General features: G+C 38.7%; 1 protein-coding gene across 3 annotated transcripts; it reads right to left on the reverse strand.

Moving 5' to 3' along the window:
• Positions 1-46: 46 nt before the first annotated feature.
• On the reverse strand, positions 47-18,454 carry LOC133296616 (homeobox-DDT domain protein RLT1-like). 3 transcript variants are annotated; one of them, XM_061495645.1, is made up of 18 exons: positions 17,824-18,449; positions 17,248-17,670; positions 16,775-16,851; positions 15,747-16,142; positions 15,539-15,628; positions 15,261-15,425; positions 14,913-15,135; positions 14,682-14,782; positions 14,154-14,240; positions 13,917-14,069; positions 13,674-13,829; positions 13,160-13,369; positions 12,420-13,082; positions 11,801-12,337; positions 1,968-2,084; positions 1,651-1,750; positions 1,130-1,509; positions 47-176 (listed from the first exon to the last, which is right to left on the reverse strand). In XM_061495645.1, exons 1-17 carry the CDS (start codon positions 18,002-18,004, stop codon positions 1,133-1,135), a joined length of 4,056 nt encoding a protein of 1,351 aa, XP_061351629.1. In that variant the 5' UTR covers positions 18,005-18,449; the 3' UTR covers positions 47-176; positions 1,130-1,132. The 3 variants fall into 3 exon arrangements, with proteins under 3 accessions (XP_061351629.1, XP_061351621.1, XP_061351637.1); XM_061495637.1 differs by having other exon boundaries at positions 16,775-16,854; XM_061495653.1 differs by lacking the exons at positions 47-176; positions 1,130-1,509; positions 1,651-1,750; positions 1,968-2,084 and adding an exon at positions 10,704-10,963 and having other exon boundaries at positions 16,775-16,854; positions 17,824-18,454.
• Positions 18,455-18,739: the final 285 nt, after the last annotated feature.

The following is an 18,739-nucleotide window of genomic DNA, read 5'->3' on the forward strand; positions in this document are numbered from 1 at the left end:
ATTTGTTTTCTTAATAGTGATCCATTTAAGAGTTAGTTCTCCTACCTTGTCGAAAATGGGAAACTCAGCTTTGAACCATACTGTGCCCCAAACTGATTGGTTCCTGGCTATCTCTTCATTGGTTCCTGGCTCCTGTGCCCCAAACTAATTGCATGGAAATGCCAGAATTTCAAGTCCTGCATAAAGAAGATCGCATTTTAAAAAAGGGGTTAATAGCCATTTAAAGTATCCAAAGAAAATAGCCACCGCGCAAAGACCTTAAAGGGGTTCATGGTTGATGATACATAGGAAAACACACAAGTGAAACAAAACAAAAAGCAAAAATAAAAATCTGAAGAGAAATGAAAAATGATTGAGAACGCTAAGCCACAAGCCACCACCGTTACCAATTCGATGAGAACGAGCAGCGAGATTGAGAAATGATTGAGACGGTGAACTTAGGGTTCATGAGCTGAGCAAAAATATGCTTCGATTAGGAACGAGATCGATGAGTCATTGAGTTATGTTATGTAAATGGGTTGGTTTGGTTCGACCTGCTTAAAATCCAGTTTTGAAATGGGTCTGAATTGGATTGTTTTAAATAATAGAACCGGTTCAACTTTCCGAACCAATTTTAAAAAAACCGGTTATTTTGGTTCAGTTTGGTGTGGTTCTTGATGTGGTTCAGTTATTTTAGATTTTTTATACATCGCTAGTGGTTGCCATGGATTTCTTATGGTGACGTGCTACAATATCTTCCCCTAAAGCCTTTAATTTTGGAACTTAACTGTTGAATCCACCATTTACATTAGTTTTTGCCCCATCCACTATACCAAATAAAAGATTAATTGGCCCAGTAGGCTCTGAAAAAGAACCTCGAAATGCAGTTATGTCTTAAATGTTGATTGTTGACCATCTTTTCAGATTTCATAATAGTCTTAAGAGCACTTTATGGGAATCATGGATACAACATTTTTTTGGTCAAACATGAGAAGACTGCAAATCAGCAAGTCATTGTTTTCTGAATGAACAAGGGAAAAAAAAAAGATTTGACCGGAAAAAGAAAAGGAAAAATAAAAGGCTATCCGAAGGATAGTACAATACTGAACCAGTCACCCAATTATTTTGAAGGAAATTTATGATGATTTACAGTTCAAGACATCCTCCAAGTTGACGCCTCTTTCTTCTTATGCTGCTTTCGCTTGCTGTCAAGAGAACAAAAAGAAAAATTTGTCAATTTTATTTGTGTATTGCTATATTGCCTAATGCATTTTGAAGACCAAGGTAAAATCCATTCAAAAGTACACCGTTTAAAAACATATATGCCCAAAAGTGGTTTATTTGTGACTTGCCAAAGCAAATTAACTTTTAAAGTTTCAACCAATTTAATATGCAGTTGTGGTAAAAAAACAATTGAAACAAGACTCTCTCGCTTCTCTTCCTCCATCCTGGCTTTGATGAGCGAGTAGATTGCCACTCCTGCAATAGCAATGGCTGTTCCAATACCAGTTTGGGTGGAAATCTTGTTACCTGTGTGAAGCAATTAGCCAGTCAGAACGTTAGAATCTCAGGAATATAACTTTTTCTTTAAGGGCATGGAAATCTAAAAGCAAATGAATAAACATTCGTGAAACTTTGAAGTACAGCAGTATGGAAGAAAACGATATTTACCGAAGACTAAAATTGAAAATACAATCACAAATACACGTTTCAGTACGTTGCCAACTGCATGAGTGAGAGGAGCCACTCTCTCCAGTGTGTTAGTCGCCACCTGGTGATGAAAAATGTAGATATATATATATATCATTGCCACTTCACAAAAAGAAATTGTGTTTCTCCAATAAGAATTAAACAGATGAACAACAATAAGAAACTCCTTCACCCAGGTAGGAACAGGCCATAAATAAATAAATGAATTGAAACAAGTTATTTAGTATATTTCAAACTCATCAAAAGTTTAAACTATCACATAGAAAAGAAGGATTTACCTGGTTGTACAGGTGGTAAAACATCCCAACCCAGAAGAGATCTGTGATGAACTTGACCATACCTACTTTAGCAATTGCATCATTGAACCCGTGCTTCAACAGTGTAGGCCCTTCGAGCTGTGGGATCAAATAATGAATGAATTAGGAAGGAGATACCAAAAACAAGAGCAACATATTATAGAAAAGTCACAAATTATAATATGTTAAAAAACGAGTTTTGAACTTGATAACCGGTTTATGGTTCATAACCGGTTTTGATTTTATTGAAAAAGGTTTCTGTATATTGATAATTGAATAAATTACATGAGTGTGTATTTATACAAGAAAGAATCGCTAAGAATGACTAATCAATCCTAATTAATAGGAAATAAAAACGGAAACATATTTGAATTCTGATTTTCTACACTCCCCCTCAAGTTGGGAGGTAAATGTTGATCATTCCCAACTTGCCAATCAAGTCTTCGAATGCTGGACGGTGTAGGCCCTTGGTAAGAATATCTGCAGTTTGCTCTTTGGTTGGAACATATATCATACGCACACTTCCATCATCTAATTTTTCTTTGATGAAGTGACAATCAACTTCCACGTGCTTTGTTCGATCATGATGCACAGGATTTTGAGCAATGCTAACAGCTGCCTTGTTGTCACAATATATTTTTATTGGTAGGGAATATGAAATCTTCAACTCTTGAAGAAGTCTTCTCAACCAGATTCCTTCACAAACTCCATGACCTAAAGCTCGAAATTCTGCTTCAGCACTACTTCTTGCAACCACTGTTTGCTTTTTGCTTCTCCAAGTAACAAGATTTCCCCACACATAGGTGCAATAGCCTGAGGTAGATCTCCTGTCTACTGATGAGCCTGCCCAATCTGCATCAGTGTAGATTTCAATTGTCCTTTTATACCCCTTTTTAAAGAATAATCCTCTTCCTGGAGTGTTCTTGAGGTATCTAAGCACCCTATAGACTGCACTAAGATGCTTCTCCTTGGGTGAGTGCATGAATTGACTAATCATACTCACGGCAAAGGCAATGTCAGGACGCGTATGAGATAAGTAAATTAGTTTACCAACCAATCGCTGATATTGTTCTTTATCCACCCCATTCCCATCTTCAATACCTAACTTGGTATTAGGTTCCACAGGTGTCTCAGCAGGTTTACACCCTAACATTCCTGTTTCCAACAAAAGATCTAGAACATATTTCTTTTGTGTGAGAGTGATGCCTGTTTTGCTCCTAGCAACTTCCATACCAAGGAAATATTTGAGAGTGCCAAGGTCTTTGAGTTCAAATTGAGCTGCTAGAAATTTCTTCAAGGTGTTCAATTCCTCAATATCATCACCTGTAAGAATTATATCATCTACATATACAATAAGAATAGCAATTTTACCATCCTTAGTGGGGAATGTTGGGGTAAACCAGAAAAGAGTGTTTGTGGAAGAGAGTATGATCAGTCTGTGCTTGAATGAAGCCTCTTCTTTTGACTGCTTGTGTGAATTTGTCAAACCATTCTCTGAGAGACTGTTTCAATCCATATAGAGACTTTTTTAGTTTACGCACTGATCCATTTCACTTTTCAAAACCAGGTAGACTACCATTTAGGAATGCATTCTTCACATCTAACTGTTGCAGAGGCCAATCTAGGTTGGCATCAAGAGATAAGAGAACTCGGATGGTATTGACTTTAGCAACCGGAGCAAAAGTCTCATGATAATCTATCCCATGAGTCTGAGTGAAACCCTTTGCAACCAATCTTGCCTTGTATCCGTTGATGCTATTATCTGCATTGAATTTTATTGTAAACACCCATTTGCATCCTACTGCCTGTTTTCCCTTGGGTAGGGTCACTATCTCCCAAGTTCCATTTTTTTCTAAAGCATTCATTTCTTCAAAGACATTATCCCTCCATTTTTTATCATCAAGAGCCTCATGTATATTTCTCGGTATCTTTGTACTATCCAACATAGTATTGAAAGCACGGAACCCTGGGGACAACTTTCCATATGAAATATGATTAGAAATAGGATGAGTAGTACAAGATCAAGTACCTTTTCTGAGAGCAATGGGCAAGTGTAGATCATTTTCACCATGACACTCAAGTGTTGGGGTGCTGGAACTAGAACATGGTTCAGAATCTTGGCAGTGTAGAGGCTCTGGGTTATTCACACTTTGAGGAGGCTTTCGCCTGTTATAAACTTGTCCCCATTTTGAGGAGGCTCCTGATGGTGAGGATTCTGTAGCTCCCCCTGTTTCCAAAAGTAGAGGTAATACTGTGGCATCAGTAGGTTCCCATGTCTGATATTCATCTACTCCTATAGACTCCCCCTGAAGAGAAGTCAAGGGGAAGAAATGGTCATTCTCAGAAAAGGTGACATCCATAGAGAAAAAGACCTTAGGAAGAGAGGGTGAATAATACTTATAGCCACGTTGAGTAGGAGAATAACTAATAAAGACACACTGGAGAGACTTGGGATCAAGCTTAGACCGTTGATGGGAGGGAATATGGACAAATACAACGCAACCAAATAACTTGAGAGGTAAGGAGGAGACACCTCGGAAGGAAGGGAAGGTACGAAAAAGACTAGAAAGAGGAGACTGAAACTTTAGAATGCGAGATGGCATTCGATTTATCAGATACGAGGCAGTGAGAACTGCCTCTCCCCAAAGATATACCCAACAGACTCGGGAATGGTCATCAATGAAGGTAATGAACCATCGAGTACCTGAAATATTTTTAACACGGGCTGGACCCCATATGTCACTATGAATTAAGGAAAATGGGGAAGAGTCATGGTGAACTTTAGAAGGATAATGAGCACGAGTATGCTTGGCAAGTTGACAAATATCACAAGAAAACAAACTAGGACTTTTATTAATAAATAAGTTTGGTAACAACTTCTGAAGATAAATAAAATTTGGATGGCCTAGCCTACGATGCCACAGCATAACATCATTACATGAATCAAAAGGAAACATAGAGTTTTTTCCTACGAAACCAGCTTCATTAGTCACATCCTCCTCAAAGTAGTAAAGTCCACCATCCTCTCTAGCACTGCCAATCATCCTCTCCGAGTCCTGTTCTTGAAAAACACAACCATGTGGAAAGAATTTAGCAAAGCAATGCAACTCAGAAGTTAGCTTGCTAATGGAAATGAGATTACAAGCCAGAGAAGGAACATAAAGAACTGATGTCAAATTAATCAGCTCAGAAAGTTTAATGGTTCCGTGTCTCGCAATCTGGGAAAAACTGCCATCGGCGATCTTGACCCGAGAAGGTTCAGAATATGGAGTGTATGAACAAAACAAGCCAAGATTACCTGTCATATGATCAGAGGCTCCAGAATCAAGGATCCAATGATTTTGACTATCAACATGGAAAGTTGTACCTTGCTGGACCACATTACTAGTGGCCTTAGGAGGTTGAGTCAAAAGTCTCTGAAGTTGTTCAAACTGAGACTTGCTAAGAAAGACACCATCAGAGTCAGAGGATGCATGAGGCTCATCAACCTTGTCATCAGTAGAGACCTGATATGCACGACCTTTATTTTGTCCTTTGGGCTTCCAATTTGTAGGTTTCCCGTAGATTTCCCAACATTTCTCACAGGTATGACCAATTTTATTGCAGTAGGTGCACCATGGACGACCATCCCGTTTTGATTCTCCAGAGGAACGGTCAATGGTACGGTTGGCAGCTAATGCAGACATATCATCAGACTTATCAAGCGACTCCTTTTCTCCCAGCATAACTCTTCGTCTACTGGCTTCTCTACGAACTTCAGCAAAGGCGTCAGCAAGTGAAGGTAACGGTCGCTGCCCCAATATTCGACCACGAACCTCATCAAGATCTCGGTTGAGTCCGGCAAAGAAATCATACAGTCTTTCCTTCTCCAAGTGTTTTTTAAATTGGGTATTAGCTTCCAATCCCTTAAGATCGGATGCATAATAAAGATCCAATTCCTGCCATAAATTTGTTAGTGCAGTAAAATATTCAATAATAGTCATACCCCTTTGACGAAAGTCTCTCAACTTATTTCTCAGTTCAAAGACTTGAGAGGTATTCTCCAGATCTGAGTAATTTTTTTGAACAGCATCCCAAATTTCCTTGGCAGTATCGAAGAACAGATAGGTTTGGCCAATCTGTGGTTCCATGGAATTAGTCAGCCAAGCCATGACAAAGGAATTATTAATCTCCCAATCGTCATAATCAGGAGAATCCTCAGTAGGTTTCTTAATTTTTCCCTCGAGATAGCCCATCTTACCCTTTGCCCGGATGACCAACTTAACCGATTGAAACCATTGCAGAAAATTCTTACCGTTCAACCGGTGATTAGTGATCTGCAAACCTAAGTTGTCTCCAGAGGGCTGAGAATTTGGGGCAGATGAGGAGGCGGAAGAACGATTCAAGGAAGCCATGAATAGAAAGTGAAGGTTTGACCGTGGACCCATAAAAAAAAAAAAAAAAATTCTCCGATTTGATATCTGACCACTGGAGGAGGCCGACGAGGTGATCTGGGAAGCTCGTGCCGGAAAAGGAGTCCAGGAAGGCGACGCGTGGACTACACGCGCCGGAGAGGGGCCGCGCGTGTGGTGGCGTGTGGCGGCGCGTGACGGCGACGGGTCTGGCTGCATTCAACTCGTCGGAGCCTTCTGAGTTGAATGGTACCTCCACCTTCTCGATTGGAGGTCTGTAGGTATGGTTTTCTGGGATTTGGGTTTAGGTGGGATTGTGTTTGGGTGGTTTTGGGATGGTTTCAGCCTTGAAGGTGGCTGATTTAGGGTAGGAACGAACCCGCTCTTGATACCGTATTGAAAAAGGTTTATGTATATTGATAATTGAATAAATTACATGAGTGTGTATTTATACAAGAAAGAATCGCTAAGAATGACTCAGCGATGACTAATCAATCCTAATCACAATCAATTCTAATCAATCACAATCAATCCTAATTAATAGGAAATAAAAACGAAAACATATTAGAATTCTGATTTTCTACAGATTTAAAACCGGTTTTGAATTAAAACCGGTTTTAAATCAAAACCGGTTATAAACCACAAACCGGTTTTGGAACCGGTTTCAAACCGGTTTAGAAAATTAAAAACCGGTTTTAAAAGAAGAAAATCGGTTCAGTTTGAAAACCAAACCATTTAAAACTGGTTCGGTTCGATTTTTGTTAAAACCGGTTATGAACCGCTCCATGCACTAAATGGGAAAGATAAACAACATCAAATAACTAAAGAAAGAACCTCTCAACCAAGCATTTAATTAAAAGAGCTATGCAGAATTGTTAAATTGTAAATAGAGTAAGGAAAATCAAATGGACAATTATATCAGTAATCGACTTTGTGCGCAATGAAGTAATAATTGAATCTGAAATATATTGTATATTCAAGTGTATGTAATTTGTACAAGGAGGCTCTCTATTTATAGAGACTACAAAACCTAATGGGATGACCTAATGGGCCAAGCCCACAATCTGGACTATTCTAATAATAATAAATTAATATTATTTCTAACACTCCCCCTCAAGCTGGTGCGTATATATCAAAAGCTCCCAGCTTGTTACAAATATGATCTATTCGGGGACCTCTAAGAGCTTTAGTGAATACATCCGCAAGTTGATCATTGGAATTGACAAATGCTGTCTCGATCTCCCTTGACTGGATCTTTTCTCTAACAAAATGACAGTCAATTTCTATATGCTTGGTCCTCTCATGAAAGACTGGGTTAGAGGATATATGCAAAGCGGCTTGGTTGTCACAAATGAGCTTCATAGGCCTTTGTTCACAGAGATGGAGTTCCTTAAGCAATTGTCTCAACCAGATGAGCTCACAGGTTGCATTTGCCATTGTCCGATATTCTGCCTCCGCACTGGATCTGGCGACCACAGTTTGCTTCTTACTCTTCCAAGAGATCAAATTTCCTCCTAAGAGGACACAATACCCTGAGGTGGATCGTCTATCTGAAGGAGAACCTGCCCAGTCAGCATCTGAATAACTAGAGATCTCTGAACTCCCTTTATTTGTATATAATAAACCTCTTCCTGGCGCCTTTTTAATATATCGGAGAATTCTAATAACTGCATCCCAATGGGAGTCACAGGGAGAATCAAGAAATTGACTTGCAACACTCACTGCGAAGGAGATATCTGGCCTTGTCACAGTAAGACAATTCAATTTTCCAACTAGTCGGCGGTAGCGACTAGGATCTGGCAGTGGCTCCCCCTGTCCTGGTAATAACTTAACATTGGGGTCCATAGGTGTATCAATGGGTTTACAGCCTAACATGCCCGTCTCATCTAGGATATCCAGTGCATACTTCCTCTGACAGATGGAAATGCCCCGCCTAGACTGTGCAACTTTGATCCCCAAGAAATATCGAAGTCTGCCAAGATCTTTGGTCTGAAATTGATTGAATAAATGCTCTTTCAACTGATCAATCCCGGTCTGATCACTGCCTGTAATGATAATGTCATCAACATAGACCAGAAGATAAACGCACTGGCCAGAAGAGCTATGCCGGTAAAAGACAGAATGATCGGCTTTGCTTCTGATTAAGCCAAAGGATTCAACAACTGAACTAAAGCGGCTAAACCAGGCCCGAGGAGATTGCTTCAGGCCATATAAAGATTTCCGAAGTTTACATATCACTCCAGAACTCTCCCCCTGAGCAACAAAACCTGGTGGTTGCTCCATATAAACTTCCTCCTGCAAGTCACCATGTAGAAAAACATTCTTAATATCAAGTTGGAGAAGGGGCCAGTGATGAATGGCGGCAAGGGCAAGAAATAGGCGAACAGAAGCCATCTTAGCAACAGGAGAAAAGGTATCCCCATAATCAAGACCAAAGATCTGCGTGTATCCCTTTGCCACTAAGCGAGCTTTAAGGCGATCAACAGTGCCATCAGGACCAACTTTAACTGTGAACACCCATCGACAACCAACAACAGACTTCCCGGGAGGAGCACGAACAAGATCCCAAGTGCCATTGGAGTGAAGTGCCTGCATTTCATCAAGCATCGCCTGGCGCCACCCTGGATGAGATAGTGCTTCACCTGTGGTTTTAGGGATGGAAACAGAAGAGAGACTAGAAACAAAAGTAAAATGTTGTGAAGAAAGTCTGTCATAACTCAAGAAAGAATAAAGGGGATGAGGATTTCGAGTGGATCGAATACCTTTCCGAAGGGCAATGGGAGGAGTCTCTGATGGAGGATCCGGAGGAGAAGAGCCGACGGGAAAGGACGATGAGTCATCAAGAGGCAAAGTCGGAGGAGGCGCAGGCTGACGACGCTGGTATGTGAGGAGAGGACGATCTGCAGGTATGGAGTTAATGGGTTGCTCCTCTGGAATAGGGTCACCTGCAGCTGGTAAAGACAAGTCAAGAAAAGGAACAGGAAGGACCTTATCAACCTGTGACACTGGAGACGAAGTAGAGTGAAAAGGCTGCTGATCAAGGAAAGTGACATCAGCAGAAACGATATAACGCTTGAGATCAGGAGAATAGCAACGATACCCTTTTTGAAAAGGTGTATACCCAAGGAAAATACATTTGAAGGCCTTGGATGTCAACTTGTCTTTACCTGGAGTAAGATCATGAACAAAACAAGTACAGCCAAAAATATGTAAAGGCAGAGGATAAGAAGGTGTTCCGGAAAACAAAATGCGGTGGGGAACATCATTATTTAGCACAGAAGAGGGCATGCGGTTGATAAGGAAACATGAGGTGATAATAGCATCTGCCCAAAAACGGAGTGGGACGTTCATATGAATAAGAAGGGTACGTGCAGTTTCAACTAGATGTCTATTTTTACGTTCAGCAACTCCATTTTGTTGTGGAGTGTGGGGACAGGTAGTCTGGTGTATCGTCCCATGTGTATCCAGAAATTTAGAAAATTCAAGAGACACATACTCTTTTGCATTATCACTGCGCAAGATTTGAATAGAAGCACCAAATTGAGTTTTTATTTCTGCACAAAACTTTTGATAAATTGAAAATAACTCAGAACGATTTTTCATTAAATAAACCCAAGTGCAACGGGAGAAATCATCAATAAAGGTTACAAAATACTGAAAACCTAAAACTTACATAGTCCGACTCGGACCCCAAATATCAGAATGAACAATAGAAAAGGGAGCAGCAGCTCCCTTCTTGACTTTAACCTCTGACAAGGAAAAAAACAAAATGAGATGAGGCCCTCGGCTTTAAAATGCTTAAAAACACAAGGATCCACTCTGCATGGATAAAATATACTATGTAAGTCTTCTCAACCATAAAACTCTTCAAGCCATGACATGACTAGGAGTTCAAGTACTTTGTAAAGCTGCAATATCAAAAATGTAATGCAGCTTTGAAATGCAATCCTTTAGTTGATCAACTAAAAACCAATGTTCTAATCAGAAGAATCTTCAGAATCAGCCGAGTCTGAGCCTGCTCCATTTACAACTCTATTAGCCATACCATCTGAACCCTCGCTCATAACATCTGTCTTTGAATCCTCCTCTTCAATGCCATTGTCATTGTCATCTTCAGAAGCTTCCACATCTCCACCACTCATATTAACCAAATGCCTACTCCATCTGTTGGGGGTACCGTTAAAACCAATCTCCCAATTTCCTTGATCATATGCCACTGCTTGATCATTGTCATCAGATTCCATTGCTTGAGCATTATCATCAGATTCCACTGCTTGAATATTATCATCAGATTCCATTGCTTGAGCATTATCATCAGATTCAGCCTCTTCAGCACTGTTACTGATGTCAGCAGCCCCCATGTGGATGGGAGTCATGGGAGATTTAACTTTCATTAAATCATCATGGTCCGGATCTGCTGGTTCTGGTTCAACCACTTTACGAGATTTGAAGGGATTAGGACTGGAATCACTAAGTGTTCTTTCGAACATTTTCCTTAAACGAATTTTCAATCTTCTGCAACATTAAACGCAAATGAGATTCCCTGATCCCACGTGAATCCAGTGAATCCAAAAGTGCATTGAAGGCCTGTTATAGGATTGGTTAAAAAAAAAATATTATACCATTTAAGACAAAGCATAAAGTTACATAAAATTCACAAAATATCGGCACCCAAAGATAAAAAGACACACAGATTCAATAATATTACCATATTTGGCTAGCCCATAAAATAAGAAAAAAAAAAATGAAACTTTGGAAGAGGCATACAAAAGAATTGCTGAGAATAAAAGGGTGGGGAAGGTATTCATATTATTAGAATTGAGAACAGACTGAGCCTAAGTCAACCCCAAGAGCTAGCTCAAGGTGGGAAGGATTGCCCAAGTCATTATAATATAAGGGGTCAGTCAATGTGGGATCTAAACACACTTCCCTCACCCTCAGGACTGGACATCTAGTGCATGGAGTTTTGCAAGACATTAGTATTGAAAATGAACACCCATGGCGGCTTGTAAAGATAGAAAAGAAGAAACTAATGAATAATCTAAAATCGATATTGATTAGAGGCGATACAAAATACAAAGCACTAAATCATATTTATGCTAGTAAATTAGGAATAGATTCCTAATCCTGAATAAGGAAGCAAATAAGGAAATATAATAAAATCTGAAAACCACTCCTAAATATCATTTAAGATGATATAATAAAGATATTATGAGATATTTTCTAGATATTCTAAGACATTTTTAAGGTTACCCTTCTTAATGGCATTTGCTAAGTGGTTAGATATTGATGGAAAACACAAAATCGAAACAAAAGAGGAATGTGTTTGACGTCTGCTAAAGTTAGAAATGAGTTGATCAGCAAAACAAGGATCAGCCTATGGGCGAAAGGAAAAAAATAAACTACACCAAACAAAATTTTTACCTCTTCAGAATCAATAAGCCTCCAATTTCCATCATGATATTCAACAAAGATCCTGCCATCATTGCAAGAAGCAGTTGCAACAAATTGCCAATATCGATTACGTCGGCGATCTTGGCCAAGGGGTAAGGATCTGTAGACATACATCTCCTCCGCTATGTGGGAAATATAAGATTTCAACTCGGATCGTGACCTTTTTGAATATTGTGCAGATAGCTGAGCCTGAGGGTCATCTGGACCTGTACAGAGATCTTGAACTGAAGAGGGCGTTTCAATAGACAGGCTCTGTGCAACAGGAGCTGCTTTTTGATTTTCTGCAGTGCTGGGTGATGCCTCATTATTATTAGCGTCAATATTAATGTCAAGCAGTGGACTTTGGTGGCCCTCCACAATAGGACATGTGTCTTGTGTTTCAACTTTATTGCCACCCATAGATGCAAAATCTAATTTATTAAAAATATCATCTTTCAGACAAACTTTGTCTGTCTGTGCTTCTGCCCACATTTGCTTCTTCAGTGCATTTGATGCTTCCAAACGATCCTGAAAAATTTCTTCAAGTCAATTTGATAAACTAGATACAAAAATCAACTTGATGACATAGAGTACATGAAATAAATTTTACCTTAAGAACAACACGGATTGAATTTCCTTCGTTTGCCACACCAACCAAAACAACAAGAGCATTTAGACGCTCCTCTACACTGAGATCAGAATATTCTCCTTGTGCAAGCCCTTGAACCCATGATTGTCCAGACTTGCTTTCATCAATTTCCGTATTATCTTCACCAAGATTTCCAGCACTAAGATCTTCACAAGCAACAGGTTGTCCAGTGGCAGTACTTGGACAATCAGTATTCTTTGAACCATTCTCAGGAAAACAAGGCATGTCCTTATCAAACTCATCTTGAAGTTCTACATCATTAACCAAATTTTCTTTTCCATTTGATGATAAATCACCACACAGTTCAGATGTTTTTTTAGCAATTGAAGGATTTACCAAATCATCAACTTCAGGATCCTCATCAACTTCAACACTTTCAGACTCTGCTTCTCTTTCAACATCATCAGCATCTTCCCCAGCTTGAAGCCCATTTTCAAATATCTGAATTTTCTTTCTTGCTTCAGACAGAATGGACTCAGCATCAGCAGGATCCTTTCTAAATGCAGAAAGAACACGATACGTTGATGGAGCTATTCTTTCAAAAAGCTTGGCATCTCTTGTCAAAACAACAGAAATGGATGCATCAGGTGTCTTGCTGGTTGTCAGGTCCCGAAGACCAGATTTCTAAAAGGTAAAGAGACATAAGTTAAGAAAAAAACCCGACAGTATGAAAGATCACTTAAAATGGATATGCAACTCACCTGAATTTTTTCTGCGAGCTCTGGTACTGTCAATCCCCTGCTACCCTCAAGCGAGAGAACATGAAATGCTGCAAACTTAATTGTTCCAGGAGTTAACCTATGCCTAGATCTTCGAGGTGCTAATAGCCCTTTCTCCTGCATTTTTGCAACTGCATTTTCGGCTGCTGAACCATTACGAAGTGTAGAAATGATATCTTCGCAACTTCTGCCCTGCAATTAGATATACATTTTGATCCACTTATTCAATGCAAATGAACTTAACCCCAAAAAAAACATTTAATTGTTGATTAAAATGCATGAAAAACAAAAAATTGTCAGCAAAACATTTGATAGTAACAAAAAGTATACAAAGGATCAAGTTAAACTTAAAAGCTTAAAAGAAACCAGCAAACTGAAGTTATATCTTAATTGTATTTCTCTTTCTTAAATCACTAAAATATGGAGGTAACCATGAAACACAAGAATCTTTAAAGCGGAAGCTGAATATAATAAAGCAAAATAAAGAAAATTGAACCTCGTCTTTTTCTTTTTCATAGGACCGTGTAATATTTCTTTTCTTCAACTGTGGTCCATATCCTGCAGATAATGCTAGCTGTCGGAGAATTTCCGGCCATGTCAACTGATTTAAGTGCTTACGCCAATTTCGTTTGTCAAACCCCCATGCATATGCCTAACATAAAAAAGACAATATTACAGGACTGGACTCTGTTATTTCTCTGAAAAAAGGACAGAAAATATTAGAAATATCTGAACTTACCCCTTCCACAATCTCTGGATGGCCACCTCCAGAATTAACAGCACCATTCTGATTCATTCCTAATCCTGTAGAAGGTGTCCTTGCAACATCCTCAATGTCTTTTATTATCACTTTAAGAAGAGCAACATGTATCTCACCCAACAGTCTTGAATCCTAAGATAAAAATGAGCAAAAAGAATGTGAGAAAATAGCTAAACTGATAGCATGAAATCACTAGCAAAGGCCAGACCAACGCACATGGTCGTGAATTGCTTGCATAAACTCATCGAGAGTAAAAGAACATAACTCCAGAACATCAGCAAAAGTAATCAAAAATCTCCAAACCTGAAATAGACCACCACAGCTCTCAAATTTTAAATTCAGAAGCCTTGTTTCAAGCAATTAGCTAAACTAAGAATAAAACTGATAAAGCAATATGCAGACAGGAAATTAGTACATCCACAGAAGTGCTGATTCAACAAACAAGCTCCACACACTAAAAGCATTTTTTAATGCAATATCATGACTAGATAAAATATCAAACTAAGGAAAGACCCATGTTTACCAAACTTAGACAACCTTAACTATCTCATACAAGCATACACCTACTATTTCAAATCATAAAGAACTGTAAAGTTAGACGACCGTCAGATACCTTAAACAAGTCCACCAACCCCCCAAAAAAAGTTCTGACAGGACCAGAGCAGAGGACATGATGCATGGTAACACAAGGATTTTATATGCTATGTATTTTATAAAGAAGAAAAAGTAATGATGAGAACATACCATGAGCAGGTTACCAACATTCTCTTCAGAGTTGATCCAGGGTTGTATAGCAAATAGTTTTCTTAGCTTTACACTCTTGGGTGGGAAAAGACACAATGAATCTACAATACAATGATAAGGTTTCAGTGCTAGAAACTAATTCCCTTTTCAGCATTTCCATATAAACACCGAATACCCAAAGAAACCAATTATGTAAAATTATAGAAAGCGAAATAAAAATAAATTGCTCACCCTTATATGATTCAAGGTTTTGCAAAGTATCAAAATCAAGACGTATAATAGAGGAAAACCCCTTGCTTGAGGCAGCCAACTCCATCAATTCCAGCTGTTCATCCTCAATAAGTTCCATAGATTCCTTAGCCATTCTACGGGCAGTTGCCTTCTCAAGGGCAGCTTTCCTTCTCTCTGCCTCTTTTTCTTTGCGAAGCTCTTCTTTTTGCCTCAATTTCTCAGCCTTTTTAAGATAGAATATGTGGCAAATACATTAAATACCCTCAATATACCAAAAGAAAAAAAAAATCATCAGATGTCTAAATATTAGCCAAAAGAAGGCTATCATCATTAGGCTTACAAACTTACTCTTAAATTTTCCTTCAGCAAATGCTTTTCCCTTCGTTCAATTTCACGTTTTTGCTCACGTTTTGTTCTTTCCTCTTCACGTTGTCTCTCACGCATCAACCTCTCTTCTTCCTTCCTCCTTTCACGATCTTGTCTCTCCATCTCTTTCTTCATTCGCTCTTCACTCTAAAAAAGAGAGGGAAAAGGAGGGATTAATTAAAAAAAAATGTCAATGTGATTCATTTTAACCTCTATAAAAAATGTGATAGCAGGCTAAACTAAATTGATTTCAATAAAACCTTTCGTCTAAGGTTATCTTGTTTCTCATGCTCTTTTCGGATCTTCATCTCATGGGCTTCAACTTCCCTTGTAATTCTGGCATCATCACTCTATATAAATATAGTTAAAATTATAAAATCATCCACCGCAAAGAATATATTAAATACATCCAAGAGTTAACACTGAGAAAAATTACAACATTAATTACTCCAGATAGCTAAAAGATACCTTTCGTTTCTTCTCGATCCGCATATTGTTAGGCAAAACTTGTCCACTAGGTAAAGCAGAGGGACTTTCTGGCCCAACAATTTGGTGATCAGTAAAGTGAGAGTTCATTCCGATATTAGCTATGTTTGTGTATAATTCCGTTTGGGGGGCATCATCTTTATCTCCAGGAGGAGACTGATAGGGAATCCCTTGCTTGTCTTGTTGTGAACGAGAAGAATGACCTTTGGTAGCATGAATTCTAGGTGGCTGTTCATTTCCAAGAACAAAAGGAGGGTTTCTGGCAGGACCCTCCATTGGATCATGTAAATGAGGTTGGCTGAACTGTCCAAAAGCATCAGTCCTAATGCCAGACTGGTTTGGTAGAAATTGATATTCATGGAATGTCCTTGCCAAAGCCTAGAATGGAGCTCATTTCAAATCAAACTCTCATATAAAGCAACTAAGCAGTAAAAAATATATAGCAACAGAATATAAAAAAAATTAAACAAATAATAACTGCAGGCTTTCCAGTTCCTCAAACTGTTGAAGAAAATATAAATGGAAGATTATTTGTACCGAAAGAGCATTTAAAAAGATAATCTGCATGTCAAGACAGGGAAAAAGACACTTTAAAAAATCAATATCACAGATATACTAACTTAGCAAGCTAACACCTAAATCTAAAATGACCACCGCCAACCTTACCCACCGTTTTCCTTTTTCCATTTTCCTTGTACAAGATTAGCATCTAAATAAAAATGTTTAAGAAAAAAAGTCCATATATATAAACAATTAAAAAGAAGTTCGTGTATCTTGTTTCAAGCTGGTACTACTAGTAGGTCATTTAGAAAGAGGTAAAAGCCCAAAGCACCAAATAGCATAAGAACTAAAGGAATACACATTTGTACACTGACATGAAGAACAAGCATGTAAAAAAGCTACTCCATCATCATAGCTATCTCCAACTAGTTACCAATAAAGATATGTTGCACATGCAGCTCAAGACTAGGTTCATTTTATTGACCAAGATACTTGATGTGAAAACCAACCTTATTTGCTCTCATATCATGCCTATCATATATTTTACTGTCATAGGCAAGACTAGGTCGCTTCCGCTGTTCTGTAACTGCTGCACCAAAAATCACATGCCAGAAGTGTCAGTAGCCAAACAATGGTGCATGCAGCCATCACAAAGACACAAACAACAAATACCACAGTAGTATTGTTTCTAGCAACTTCTTTTAATCACAAAGAAGCAGAGCCCTAGAGATGGACAGCAGAGCCACAAAAGAAAATTTATCCAAATGAAATAGAAAACATATCTATGCCAGATAGAGCCACTACAGTCAATAACATTTTCATGATGCCTGAGTAGATGAGAAATGCAAGGAAGATAAACAATTCAGGCATGCCAAGGTAATTTAGGAGTTACAAAATGTACAACAAAACATATTAAAGAAACTGCAACAATCAGTTAACCCAATAAGTGAAGATAATAGGAACACAAGTTCTATGATTATACCTATGGGTGCCCCAAATGCATCTGGTGGCAATGGGTCAAACTCTACTCCTAGAATGGGTCCATCTTCCCTCAACGGCTCCCCTAACTGTGCCTCCACAGAAGCAATTGCTCTACGCTCCATTCCAGCCTGAGGGGACTCATAATAACGGGGCATCGCATTCCGGGACTCAGAACGGGTAAGCGGGCTGGACCCCGAACCCGACCCGGATCCATACTCATTGCCAAGTTCAGGGTCCAACCTCATGTCATCTGTGGGGGAATCTGGCAAAGGCTCTGCTGCCACCTTCCGCGGCCGTTTCTTGGAAGGCAAGTCCTTCTTGTCCTTCAACCTCCTATGACAGAACCACATCTGCAGTTGCCGATCCGACAACCCCAACTTTTCCGACAACTCTAATCTCATCGCCTCCGAAGGATAAGTATCCACTAACCAAACAAAATCACAAAATTAACCAAAAAGAAACAAAAATTCTTCCAATTAAAAAAAAAATTACTGCAAATAAAAAACCAACAAATAAACACACAAAAAATTGAGAATTGTGAAATTGAAGAACGAAGGAGTAAGCATAAGGGACGAACAAGCATAAGCTTTCTCGAGATTTTGAAGCTGAAAGGGGGTCTTCATCTGGCGCTTGGGCTTGCTCTGCCCCTCATTGGAATTCGCAATCTTGCTATTGCTTCCATTATTGTCGTTGCTGTTATCATCTGCGCCACCCCTTTTCCGCTTATTGTCTCCCTCCGAACCGGCCTCGCCCTCCATCGACGAAAACCAATCAAAGATCGAAACTTTTCTCTTTGCTTCACAAACCCTAAAAATCGCAGAACCCGCTAGAGAGGAAGAAGAAGAAGAAAAAGAAATTAGGATTTCGCCAAAGAATCAATTTGGACTCTATCTTTATACCTCTCTCTCTTGAACCAAAAAGCCGTGAGAGTCAAGTAATGAGAAGGCATAAGGATTCTATCTTGAACAAATTTTGAATCTATCTTGATAAAAATAAAAATAAAATCTATAAGGATTTGAAAAGATTCAAGATTGCTCTTGAATTGTTTGAATATTAATAATCGAAAAACAAAAATAATAAACCAAGAACAACAGTTGCTCTTGATTGCTAACATTCTGATTTGATTTGATTTTTTTTGAACTCTAGTTTTTTTATGAATCAACGGTGTCAGTGTGACTGTGTGCTTTGTTGTTCCTGTCAAACAGGATCTTAATGAGGGCTATCAAAACAAAAACACGCCAAATCTTTTTCTTTTGTTTATGCTTCTATCTTATTTTATTTTATTTTTGTGCTAAAGCTAACAAGTCTGTGATAGCGCGTGTGTGCCTCTTTTTCCGGGTGTATTAATTTCGATGAACATATTTTTTTTTAGAATCTTGTCTGAGATTTTCTATTTTTTTTTTCCTTTTTTATTTTAATTTTCGTCAATCTAACAATTATAATTTATTGAAAATTAATAATATTGTGTCACATTTATTAATTAATTATTAATT

This window comes from Gastrolobium bilobum, unplaced genomic scaffold (assembly GCF_033153095.1).
Source record: "Gastrolobium bilobum isolate Gb01-03AN ecotype WA unplaced genomic scaffold, APGP_CSIRO_Gbil_v1 utg17607, whole genome shotgun sequence".
Taxonomy (NCBI): Eukaryota; Viridiplantae; Streptophyta; class Magnoliopsida; order Fabales; family Fabaceae; genus Gastrolobium; species Gastrolobium bilobum.

What these genes read in the sequence shown, in the direction of transcription:
- LOC133296616 (XM_061495637.1), bottom strand. Translation starts at nt 18,004, where the DNA reads ATGGAGGGCGAGGCCGGTTCGGAGGGAGACAATAAGCGGAAAAGGGGT. An exon ending in ATGTTGGTAACCTGCTCATG is followed by an intron (nt 14,241 to 14,681) that starts GTATGTTCTCAT and finishes GGTCTATTTCAG; the next exon opens with GTTTGGAGATTTTTGATTAC. An exon ending in GGCTTATTGATTCTGAAGAG is followed by an intron (nt 2,085 to 11,800) that starts GTAAAAATTTTG and finishes TTGATCCCACAG; the next exon opens with CTCGAAGGGCCTACACTGTT.